At 37.5% G+C, this 13,714-nt stretch overlaps 1 protein-coding gene across 2 annotated transcripts in view; it reads right to left on the bottom strand.

Moving 5' to 3' along the window:
• The window catches only part of DTWD2 (DTW domain containing 2), a 102,511-nt gene extending 92,705 nt beyond the window's left edge, over nucleotides 1-9,806 (bottom strand). Inside the window, exon 1 of one of the 2 annotated variants that reach the window (XR_011558333.1) lies at nucleotides 9,374-9,806. Coding sequence is in view for 1 of the 2 variants with exons in the window: in XM_070742868.1 (XP_070598969.1) it covers nucleotides 9,374-9,540 (167 nt within the window). In the remaining variant the exon portion in view is untranslated. The remainder of the gene's footprint in view (nucleotides 1-9,373) is intronic. The other variant, XM_070742868.1, reaches the window with a different exon arrangement.
• Between the last annotated feature and the right edge of the window lie 3,908 nt (nucleotides 9,807-13,714).

Genomic DNA, 13,714 nt, shown 5'->3' with positions numbered 1-13,714 from the left:
TAGCACAGGAACCCCAGAAAGAGGCAGGTTAGAGGCCTCCGGGGGGGTTGGATTGATATGCACTTGGGCCTGCACCTTAAAAAGTTTGGCTGATTTATCATGTATTTTTTGTAGGGCTGGGTCCCTTCTCTTCTCAGCCCTGGTGGGCTTGGCTAAGGAATGGGTGCCTGAGGAAGAGGAGGAAGAGGCCTGGGGAACTTCAGTAGAATTACCAGTAGGCCTAACCTCTTTGGGACCTTTAGTTGTGCCTCTCTTGGGAAAAGTAGCCATAGTCTGACAATTAACAGAAGACAAGGCTGAGCCAATAACTGAATTATAAGGAGAAGATTTCAAGGACTTCCCAAGAGGAATGGATCCTGCTTCGAGGCCTCGAAGCTGCTGAAACGTGAGGACAATCTGGGCAAACCCAGAGTTCGTGCCCCCAAATCCAGCGGGGCCAGCCTCCCTAAACTTTGTAATTAAGTAAACCAAGGCACTCTGGTTGGAGGCTTAGCCGGTGGAGAATTTAGCCTGGGACCCCCAAGGCCCGCTCCCGGATCCACGCGGTGGACTGAGGCCTACGCGGCTGGCAGAAGGCCAACACGAGAGGCCTAGATTTTTTAAAAAAGGGCGCGAAGGCCTTCGCGCCGAAAAGATCGCTGCTGAGAATTTCTTAAGGGAAAAGCGATCGACTAAGTCCAGGAGACTAGAAGGCGTCTCACTCCGCAGGAGGTATTTTATAAGCCCTTAAATATTTATATACAATAAATAATCAATATTTCAATGGATAAATACTTGCACTAGGACCTCCAGGCCAAAGGATTAGAAGAATCCACAAGCGGCCGCAGGAATCGTAACCGGCAAAACCGCCGGGGGAAAACGAAACCGCAACTTCTCCCAAGGAAATAAAGCCAAGCCGCGTTTTTTTCTTTTTCTTTTTTTTTTTTTTTCTTTTAAACGGCTGGCGCAATTAGTGCAAGTAATTAAATAAAGACAATAAATCTTACTACTTTTTGAAGGAAAGATCGAAGGGAAGGTGTTAGAATGTTGAACGAGCTATCACAATACAACCGCAGGATATGCGAACTGAGCGAATTCTGGGGAAGGGGCGGATCCAGCAGTCTTTTTTAATACTAGGCTCAGTTCCAACGGATTGGACAGGAGCAACCCATGTGACTGCTGGACCCACTCCTTCAGTACGGAGAATTATAAAACAAATGATTTTATATCTGCTCCAGTACCTCTTGTTTATGAAATTATGAAATGAAAAATGGCTGTGCTAGTACTGTACTTCCAATTAATGGAAAATTTCCTAATCATTTGACTATCTGAAACACATACTCCCAAAATACTAATTTCTTTTTCTTGTATTTTCTACTTCTTCTTTCTATTTTCTTTTCTTTATATTTAGTTTGCTTTAGATTCTAGTCTTATAAACAACATTTACACACACACATATTTTGACCAACAGACCTAATGGCTTGACGTTCACCAAGGTCAAATGATAGAAAGGAGAAATCATTGCTAATGAAAGAATATCTCCGAGTGACAGAAAAAAGAATAGCTTGTTTGTGCCCTCTATGGAGTGATCAAATATAAGATCTGCTGAAGAAGTTACAAACCTTTTGCTTAAAAACATGCTTGAAAACAATTTTCTAAAAGCAGAGACTTCTGTTCATAAAGATGATGACTGCAACTTAATTGCTGCCCTATTCCCACAATAAGCCAATACACAACCAGTTGTAGCTACTGAGTGAATTCAGTAGTTCTTTCAGCTATTCATTTTGATTACCTACTTCAATCTGTTTTCACAGAAGAGCTTTCAGTGGAAATACATGACTTTGTAGTGTACAATCTAATTCCTCCTGTCTTTGATTGCAATGTCCTTTCAGAGGTACTGACATCTCCACAGATAATTGCCTAACCTGCTTGACTGATTTTCCCTGTGTTTACAGAGCATCTCCTTTATCTTGTGGAACACTGCTAGAAGAGTGACTAGGAGGACTCATGTACAATTTTTATTGTATGAAGCATTTTTGAGGCACTGAGGGAACTGAATATTGTAGTTTGAACAAGTTTGAATAATGCTTTCCCTGCACGATGTCATAGGACCGTTGAATTCTACTGATGTTCAAGAAGAGATTATTAATATGCTCTTTCATGCTCACTGAGCATTGGTGGAACTTTGAAGCATGAATACTTTATTTTGCTACTGATTTATTTATATCTATCCCCAGAATGCCTGATTTTGCAGATTAAAGAATTAATGGTATGAATTTAAGTTATATATTGCCAGCTAGATATAATTATATTTATTTGCATAAGGAATTATAAGCATGATCTAAATCAAGAATGGGAATGAATGATTTAGTGATGCATCCTCACCCTTTCCAGATAATAAAAGCACTCCAATATAGCAATGTAAGATATGTATGGTAATGTATAGCAATGTATTCCTTTAGAAACTGGCCAGTTACCATCTGATAATGCTGTCAAATTGGCCATTTTCTAAATGATTCTGTGTAAAATAGCTAACATTTTGGTATGGATCTAAATATTTGTTATTTCACTTTATATTGATTCCTTATATCCTAGTTAGCACTCAATCAGTAATTTTTATTATGTAACTGACAGAATTTTATTCAGTTTCATGACCAAAATTACAAGGGACAAGGTAAAAATTTATTTAAAATACTAAAGTACTTAAAGTATTTAAAAGTACTAAAATAAATTCTACAAATTAGAACAAACCTAAATAATATAGCTGCAGGTGATATAATCCTTGCACAAATATACAGTATTTACTTATAATTAAATATGCTGAAATGTTTAAAATCTAAATTAATCAATTATTTAAATCATTAAAATACTAAGATGCTAAAGCACTAAGTGACTAACACTTCAGAAACATAAAAACACCAAAATATCACAATCAATCCAATGCTACAAACACAGATTTAAGATTAAAATTTCATGTGATTAAAACACAATTCTTCAATTTTATTGACTTTTTTCCTATCTAAATTTTCACCTCACCTTCTGCATCCATAAAGTATCTGCCTGGCTTCCCAATTATATTTGCCATAAAATTTTAGAATAGTTTATGTAAACATCTGAAACCTATATTTTTTAATATTAGGAGAACTATAATGAATTTCAGGTATTAGTATAAAAGAGGCAGGTACAAAAATTATGGGCAAGAGTTATTAATATGTTGCACACATGGACAGAGTCTTTCAAGAAGTGGATTGTATTTATACCTTGTTCTTAAGAACCCCTGCAGGAAGTTTGTAAAATGAACAGTTCACTCACTCTTTTTCAAAGTATGACGGAGCATCCACATTTACTTCAAAATGTTATGATTAGCTATAAAGTTGACTTAAAAATACTTGTAATAATGCAGTGCTCACTGAATGACTATCATCTGAGTTAAGTTATTTTGTGATGGTTCCAAATATTTTCAAATTCCATATGATAGGTTAACAGTATCCACCACATTAGCCTGGTTAATTATGTCATATGTTTTTTTAGCTGCGGCTTGTTTGTTTGTTTGACTTCTATGCTGCCCAATCCCATGGGACTCAGGGCGGCTTACAACAATACAAAAATACAATACAATATTCTGATGAAACCATTTCAATTTTTCAAAGGCTATCTATGGTAGGCTACTTTGCCCTAATTTCTAACACTTTCACTAATAAATAAGTAAGTAAGTAAGTAAGTAAATAAATAAATAAGTAAATAAGTAATCAATCAATCAATCAATTAATCAATCCATATTCTTAAAACCAAAGTGTATACTACCTGAACAGTTTACCCAGCTGAATTGGATTCCCCAACTTAATATTCTTATTAATTGCTGACCCTTGAGCTTATATATTATTTAAAACTTCTTGCCAATCTTCCACAAAGTTCCAAATGCTTCATAAAAGTTTTTTAAAAAACAGAAGGAATATCAAGAATAAAACAGGAGAAGGAGGAAAAGCAACATAACATTAAGACATTTTTAATATTACATGTAAAAACCCAAGGTCTTCCTAAAATAAAAGGACAATTATTTTAATGGCAAGGATTTCCTTTAGAAAGGAATTCTAGTTATTTGGCTGAGTTTCCAGAAAGTATTGTTCTGGTCCGATCAAAAAGTACAGTATATCACAGGTCATGTTCATATTTGGGGGAGTCTCTGGTGATTTCAATTGATGGGTAGCTCTGTATGAGAAAAGGGGATATCTAAAATATTGCAATATTTAATCATTGAAGAATTTAAAATTCTTTACGGTGATCTAAATTATGCAGGAAAATGAATGGCTGTTCAGTTGTTTCAGTATACTATGTTCCCTAAATGCAAGCTGTGAACAAAGGTACACCCACATAACTCCATCACTCTGCGAGCTGCACCGGCCTGCAATTGGTCTCTGGATACAATTTAAGATTTTGGTTATCACCTATAAAGCACTACACGGCTTAGGACCAGATTATTTACAGGGCCACCTTCTGCCTCATACTTCCTAGTAGCCAATTAGAGCCCGAAGGTTTGGCCTTATCTGGGACCGTCAACCAAACAGTGTCAATTGGCAAGACGGCAGGGGAGGGCCTTCTCTGTGGCAGCTCCGGCTCTATGGAACCAACTATCCCAGGAGATCCGCACCACCCCCACCCTCCTAGCCTTCTGGAAGGCCTTAAAAACATGGCACTGCCAGCAGGCCTGGGACCATTGAACTAAAGTATTCTATTCCAGCCTAGAAATGGGATTTTTGTATTGGGATTTTAATTGTAGTATATTGTTTTATTTATGTACGCCGCCCAGAATCCCTTAGGAGTGGTAAGCTTATAAATCCAATAAAGTAAGTAAGCAAGCAAGCAAGCAAGCAAGCAAGCAAGCAAGTACGTACGTACATACATACACACACACACACACACACACACATACATACATACAAAAATACATACATACAAAATTGTGATTTCCGAATACTATCAAATTTAAAGGTTGTTAGCCTTCTATTGATAAAATCTTAGTTTATAGGGACCTAATACAATGAATACAATAGAAAGAAATGATTGTGCTATTTAAAATGATTGCATGATTTATGTTTAAGTGTTTTGAAATACTATTTTCCCCAACAAGAGTTTTCCCTATTTTACTGAGATTATGGTTTTATGCTTTCTTTCACTTGAATATTATTACAGTTGCATTACTGTACTATAACCTAGTTTCAGCAGGTTTCAATTAGGGAGTAAAAATGGAGCCACTGAGAAACAAACTGAAATGATTAATATGTGCAAAATAACTCTGACATTTGCAAAAATATAAAGCAGCAATGGAATGCTGAGCATTGAAGTAATAGAACATCAATTCCTGGTTGGGTGGCATCTTGAATGCCATGTACTGCAGCATTTTAAAATGAAACATGGTTGCCTTGTGGACTTTCTATAGAAGATCAATAACTGCCTCTTTCCTCCATTTTTAATTCTCCAGTCTCATTCTCAGAAATAGTCTTATAGATCCTTATCAAACAAGTGTTTACAAGCACATTTGCCCAGTCATTCTATAGGCAGGTGCAATTTTGATTTGATATGCACCTATATTCATTAGTTTGCACCAAATTTTAAGCTATTTATAGTACTGAAAAGGGTATAATAAAATATCTCTCGGTATTTAAATGAATTTAGCAAACACTCTTGAATTATGAATATTTATCAATGTGTACAATATATGCAAAAGAAAGAAAAATGAATACAAAATTTTGTTCAGGTATACAACTGTTCACTAGATGGCACTACCGAATCATCAAGGCATACTATATATACAATAGCTATTACATGTCTTTCAGTATAATATTGACGCCAATCTTGATTCAAGTGAAAATGTAATTACTGCAGGAAAAGCACTATGATCAAGCTAAGTAAAGTTATTACATTTGTTTTGAATAAGAACCATACAATGTAAATACAGAATAGATTACAGGTATTTCTCGATTTACAACAGTTCATTTAATGACTGTTCAAAGTTACAACGGCACTGAATAAAGTGATTTATGATCATTTTTCACAATTACAACCATTCCGGCAACCATTCACATGATCAAAATTCAGATGCTTGGCAACTGACTCATATTTATGACAGTTGCATGTCTAGGAATTATGTGAACCCCTTTTGCGACATTCAGACAATCAGTAAATGGGGAAACAAGATTCACTTAACAACCGTGTTATAAAATTTAAGAACTGCAGTGATTCATTTAACAAATGTGGCAAAAAAAAATCATAACATGGGGCAAAACTAACTTAACAAATTTGTCACTTAGCTTAACTTAGCTTAACTTTGAAGCTCAATTATGGTTGTACATTGAAGATTGCCTGTATAATAAAACAAGTGGACAGAAATAATTCCATAATGTATGCTTTTCATTTTGATTAAACTAAAGTGAACTTATATGCAAAGTGTCATATTTAATGAGTCCATGTATGTGTATCATTTTGCACATATTTATACTCAGAAGTCATATACCGTAATTTACCAATCCATTTTCTTCTAAGCTTTCAGAACACATAAACACTGTTGCGTGTTGAAAATGCCATTCTGTACATGGTTTTACATGGCTTCATATACTACCCCATGTGCCAGAAATCATCTACCTACCAATCACTAACACACTGATTCCTGTAACCTTTAACTGGGTGAAACAGTGCAGCACAGGTCACAAAGTTTTCAATTATGTTACATCAAATGACCTAACTGACAGAATGTGTCCAAAATCAAGAACCATGACTCCAATAGAATTGAAATTTGGCAAAATTTATAAAACAATTTTATACAAAGTTTTCATAAAGTATTTTATGAAATACAAAATGTCATAAAAATTTGCTGTGATCTATGTTATATGGGCTATTTTCAATGTAGATACATCTCTGACCTTTTCAAACTTTTAAAAAAGCAACACTTTACACACACACACACACACACACACACACATATAAACAAAATAGAATTCTTTATTGATTGGACACACAAGGAATTTGTCTTTGGTGCATATGATCTCAGAATTATCAAAAGCTGTGTACTCTCACCACTTACATACTCTCTATACAGTATACCAATGACTGCATCTCAAACCATCTATTAAATTACTTAAGTTTGCAGATGATACAACAGTGATTGGTCTCATTCAAGACAACGATGAAATCATACACAGATGGGAGGGTGAACAATTAGCCTCATGGTGCGACAGAAACAATCTGGAATGAACATACTCAAAACTGTAGAAATGGTGGTAGACTTTAGGAGGAACTCTCCAATTCTACCACCTTTTACATTACTAGACAACACAGTATCAACAGTAGAGACTTCAAATTTCTAGGCTCTATCATCTCTCAATACCTACAATGCTCACCTAACATCAAAAATGTCATCAAAAAAGGACAACAAAGAATGTTCTTTCTGTGCCAAGTCAGGAAACTCAAACTGCCCAAGGAGCTTCTACAGAGCAATCATTGAATCTGTTATCTGCACCTGTCTGGTTTGGTTCTGCAACTTAACAGGACAGACACAGACTTCAGAGGATAATCAGAACTGCAGAAAAAACAATTACTGCCAACCTGCCTTCCATTGAGGGCAGTGAAAATATTTACTGACCCCTCGCATCCTGGACATAAATTGTTTCAACTCCTACCCTCAAAATAACATTCAAGAACACTGCACATCAAGACAACTAGACACAAGAATTGTTTTTCCCTGAGGTCATTATTCTACTAAACAAATAATTCCCTCAACACTGTCAAACCATTTATTAAGTCTGCACTACTATTAATCTTCTCATCATTCCCATCACCCATCTCCTCCCACTTATGACTTTAACCTGTTGGTTATATCTTTACAACTTATATTAACATTGTTTCCTGGTAGCTTATTTGTACTTTATGACAATCATTAAGTGTTGTACCTCATGATTCTTAACCTCATTTAAATTATATTTTGTTATATTAACACTACGCATATTTCCAGATAGTTACCATTCTTTTCTCTTTTTGGGGGTATAAGAATTTTTATTTTCTCCACCATGAAATAAAACAATATATAGTTATAAACACAACAACAATGCTTAAAATCTTTCATATACAAACTTTTATTTTCTCCTTACTCGCTCCATGGAGGGCCTTATCGCTCCCCATATAAAATTTTCTGTTAATTTTATATATTATTAGCAATTCTTAAAATTCTAAATTAAAATTTATTTAAGTTGAGATATGCATGTTTACCTTCATAAAACAGAAGTTCTTTCTTCAAAAATAAATGACAGTTCTTTAATCTGGACTGTAAAAACAGTCATGCTTAAAATCACATGGCTCAGCATAATGAGCGAAAACATTCTGACATTATGCTACACCATGTGAGTTTGACTGTGTTTACCTCCTGAAACAATCAGTGGCTTATAACACATAATGGATGAGTTTATACTAGACTTAGAATGATGTACAGTAAAGCTTTAGGCAATTTTTGTGGGAGATGAATTTTTATGGAGTCAATAGTGCCACCAAGCTCAATATTCCTTGCCATACACACTGACAGATAAACTTAATAAGAAAATAAATTATCTGATTTCTCTCTTTCTCTGCACTCAAATGCTTCCATAGCTATGCGTTTACATGATAAAATGAATAAATGAAGTAACTATAAAACCTCCTTCAAATTGAGCTCCTCTTCTGGTAACTTCACCATCCAATTTCTGTCTTTTTCTAGTTTGTTTATTTATTTTTAGCATAAGAAAATAGTCCAAAAATATGGGATTTCCTGGTATTCTCACATACACTACCTGATTCTCCTTCGTTTTTCACTATCAACCAGCTGTCAACTGAGATTGACAAACCACAATCTAATCGATCAAGTTAAGCCTAGAGGAGCCTCCCAGTTGTTTCTTTAAGGTTTAATGCCTCCTGCAAATCTACTTCAACTTACTTCGAAAAGCTCTTCCGAAAAGAAGAATCCAAGCAAATAGGCCAAGGCAAACATTCCTTGGTTCGTTCAAACAAAGGCGGGTGTCAAAAGTCCTTCTGGGAGGACTCTAAGGCAAGGATGCTGTATTTTGGAATAAAGCCAACAACCCGTGTGATTAAGCTACTGTTTAGAGGGGGATGTGACCAATTACGTGGAGGACTGCGGTTAACTTGGGCATGGTATGCACCTGAAGTGAGAACAAAGCCCTGAGAAATAGCCTGAGAAGCTTGTTTGCAAAGGCAGTAAAAATAAATAAATAAAATAAAATAAACAGAGGCCGGGCCGGATGCATTGCGACCTCTTAGCCAGCAGAGGGCGGGAAACACCGAGGGGGGGGGGGAATTCAGCGACACGTGACGGTCCACTGAGCAGGCGGCTTAGTTCCTAACATCCACTCACCCGCAGCGGCCGCATTCGGGTCTCCGCATGCTGAGCTCCACGGGCAGCTCCCAGAGACCTTCGCAGCGCTCTTCGCTTTCCTCAGTTGTATTCTCAAGCGCGGGAGTTGTAAGCTGCTGCTGCTCTGCGTTTTCCGACGCGTCAACCGACCCCGGCGCCTTGTCCATGGCTGCCGCGAAGAGTTAACTCCAGAACGCGCTCGGCTTTATGTGCAAAACAACGGGCCAGCTGTAATCCTTCGGGTCTGCAGGCAGAGCCTTGAAATCCTTAAGCAGCCAAAACGGCAGCCTAGTCCACCTCCGTTTGCTGATGTGCGTCTCTAAGGACACGTGAAGAAAGACCGGCTCCGAAACCGAAGAAGCCCGAAAGGCAAAGCTTGGACACGTGGTTAGGATGTCCACCTCCCCCTTTCTTGGCATTCACAACAGATTAAAAAAAGAAGCGGGTTTCCATTGGCCGCAAGAGGGCACCGCTGGAAAGGGTTTCGTTAGTTTCGTGTGACGTGGTAGAGTGCGGGCGTGGTTGAGTATTTGTTTAGTATCGAAAAGTTTTATTTGCCAATGCTCCACGCAGTTAGAAGGGTTTAATTCCAGGGAAGCGTGTTTAGAGATAAGAGTGATGTTTAGAAACCAGCCTTGTAAGGTTACAATTAATATTGTTTCCTCATTGCTTATTTGACCCCTATGATAATCATTAAGTGTTTGTACCTTGACAAATGTATGTTTTTCTTTTATGTACAATGAGAACATATGTTGCAATGTCCTGCCTGTCAAAGACTACTTCAGCTTCAACCACAACAACACAAGAGCACACAACAGATTCAAGCTTAACATTAACCGCTCCAAACTTGACTGTAAAAAATATGACTTTAGTAATCGGGTTGTTGGAACTCTTTACCGGACTCGGTAGTATCATCCCCTAACTCCCAACATTTTACCCTTACTATCCACGCTTGACCTCTCCAGATTCCTAAGAGGTCAGTAAGGGGTGTACATAAGCGCACTAGAGTGCCTTCCGTCCCCTGTCCTATAGTCTCTCCTATATCTCGTATTTCTTCTCTACTATATCCTCTATAACCTTCATTGTGTATTATTGTGTATTGGACAAAATAAATAAATAATAAAAATATCATATGCACCAAAGACAAATTCCTTGTGTGTCCAATCATACTTGGCCAATAAAGATTTCCTTTCTTTTTCTTTCTTTCTTCCTTCCTTTCTTCCTTCCCTCCCTCCCTTCCTTCTATCTATCTATCTATTTATTTATTACAGGAGCCCTATTGAACTTATCTTCCCAATTTACTTTCAGATCTAGGATGTTACTCAGGGCTGGTTTACTCGAGCAATTGTTTAAACTGAATAGCAGGACCCTAAAGTGGATTACCGAATGTTCAGTTTCACAGCATGTAAAAGTAAAATGCTGGCTGGTTTGTGATGACTGGGACAACTAGGACTTACTACTCCACAAACTCTCAATCACTGGGTAGATGCCAACAGGTTTACTGTATGCCAGGCTTGAGAAAGCTATATTAACACTATGTAAATGAAGCTTGAATATTATGCATGTTTATGGGACGATAAAAATGATTTGCCAAGTAGCATAAGATGTACTTTTGATATAAAGAGCAAATAACACCTGTATACATCATCTTAATGTATGTTTTTTTTAAAAAAGTGTTAGCTTATTTTTATTTTTTATTTATTTGTTTTGACAATTACTTATTGGAGGTATACAACAGTGTTTATATACATGATAGTAAGAGAGAAACATTAGAGCGGGACGGAAGGTACACTGGTGCACTTATGCGCGCTCCTTACTATAGCACAAGTCCAGTGATGGGCTACAAGCCAGAACGCTAAATTGCGCTCACCACCACGGCTCGTACGTTCTTGCGGGACCAGCGTGATTTTGATGCTACACCTGTTGAGGTAGCAAAATTGTGCACGAAGCTGCAGGTAAAACCTCGTCGAAACACGGGCGCAATTTTGCTACCTCCACAGGTGCAGCAGCAAAATCGCACTGGTCCAGCAGGAACTTAAGAGCACAATTTAGCATTCTGGCTCTTAGCCCATCGCTGCACAAGTCTCAGAAATTTGCATCCATCTGAAGGTATGGCAGGTGGATGCTAAAGTCATTCTTCCATTCTCCAAAGCTCATTTTGTACAGGAACTCCAAAGCATTGAACTGTCATATCTAAACTCCACAGTTATGTAGAAGTCCTGAAATCTAACACAACTATGTTAAATTATAATTGCATACGGTCATGATGTACATTTCATCACTTCCATTACACTGCACAACATATTTTCAATGCTATTCTAGGGATGAAAAAGCATAACTTAATTGTGTATATACATAAATGTCCTTTTCTGAAGCTCCCTAAATAGAACCCAACATGCACAGTACAAAATTTCTAGATTTATTTCACTAAATAAATTTGGAGTTACACACATCACTAAACAAATATGTGGTTTTCTTTTTATGCCATGGGAAGATATGGTGAGGTGACCCAAACTATGACTTTTTAACCAAGGTTTATGACTTAGAACTGTTGTGAAGCAAGCCAACTGGGTATATTCCTTAAAGTTAAAACCATGGGTTACATTGTGGTGTAAATATAGCCTTTTAGTAGACAACTGCGTAAAAGTGAGGCAAGTTTACTATCTAAAATTGTAACCATAGTTGTAATATTGTAGTTGCTTACTATTGATATGTGAATCCCAAGAGCTCGGTGAATCACATTTAGGATGTATTTGCAGCCTAAAAGATCAAAAACTACAAACCATATCTACCAGTTTCATCACTATATAGACCAGCTTTTATCAACTTGATAGTCTCTGAATATGTCAGACATCAGCTCATGTAATTATCAGCTAAAGTAGTTTATTAGTTCGGAAAAATGGAAAGCCCACACATACAATACTATCTATATAAATAAAAATGTAAATGTTTGTTCAAAACCTTAAATCTCTGGAAGTGCTTCAATTGCTTTGAGATTTTTAATACACTGCATTCAAATATGCACATGTTTTATTACCTATATTATATAGATGTCACACCTGTGAAAGGTAAAAAACATGCAGGTGCTTGGACCTGCTAGGACCACTGATTGCTTATTGCATTCAGATACGCGCCTGCACACGGATTGCTTCTCACATGGACAATTAAGTTGCATGTTCTAGTCCACAAACTAGACTGAGCCACAACAATGTGTGGGCAGGTACAGCTGGTTCTACATAAAATGAGAAAGCATTTCAATTTTATTTTAGCATTTGCAATACATTTGATTTTTTTATCCCACCTTTGTTTATAAACAAGATGAATATATCCAATACTGCTTCCCCGTTTTCCCCACAATAACCCTGAGATGGGTTAGGTTGAAAGTCCAGTCAATAACTAAACACAAACGTACAACACCGCTGAGAATCCAACTAGTTCTCATCTATTGTATGTACTATTTATTATTGTAAGCCGCTCTGAGTTCCATTGGGACCGGACGGCATTGAAGTCAAATTTTTTTTCCTAGTATGGTAGACTTCATATAACCCATTGCCAACCTCAACTAACAGCACACATACCCGCAAAAATAAGCTCCACTGAACTAAATGGGGCTTATTTTTAACTACGGTAAATACCTACAAGGACTGGATATAGGAAGAAGAGAATCCCATTTGTTCTCAGATAGTCTTCCTGGGTCCTTTGATCTGAACATTGTAACTATCGAAATTTATTTATTTATTTATTTATTGATTGATTGATTGATTGATTGGATTTGTATGCCGCCCCTCTCCGAGGACTCGGGGTGGCTCATTTAATAGTTCTCACGCTGCACGGAACTAAACTAGCACTGCTATTGTGATATACATTGTGTCCATTTCACGCGCCTTGATCTGACAATTCTCCTAGAGAAGCACAAACTTATCAACGCAGATATACCATAGAGTTTCTTTCCACCTTCACGGCCGGCCGATAGCTGTCGTAAAATATCGCCACGCGTGAACACTACGCATGCTTGGGAACACATTTCCACCTCATCTTTCAAAAGAGCTCATGCGTGTGTCCGCTGTCATCCAACCTAGCGCTGTTATGTTAAAGGAAAAACAAAAAAAATGTTAAGGGGAGAGACGTCATGGTTTCATTGATCTCGCGATGTTTCCGTGCATGATGAGCTTTCGGCGCATCCTCTCGGACTGAGGCTGCTTTGAGGCGGAAGGAGAGCTCGCGTGCGTGATTCACTCGAGAGAAGCTCTTGGTCTGCCCATAGCGGGGAGGCGCCTGTGAGGAGGCCCGCCCCACACTATGTGCGTCCGTCACCTCCTCCTCCTCCTTCTGAGAGACTGA

Source organism: Erythrolamprus reginae, chromosome 2, assembly GCF_031021105.1.
Source record: "Erythrolamprus reginae isolate rEryReg1 chromosome 2, rEryReg1.hap1, whole genome shotgun sequence".
In the NCBI taxonomy this organism is placed as follows: Eukaryota; Metazoa; Chordata; class Lepidosauria; order Squamata; family Dipsadidae; genus Erythrolamprus; species Erythrolamprus reginae.
The sequence above is the reverse complement of the archived record's forward strand: the minus strand, read 5'-3'. Positions and strand labels throughout refer to the sequence as shown.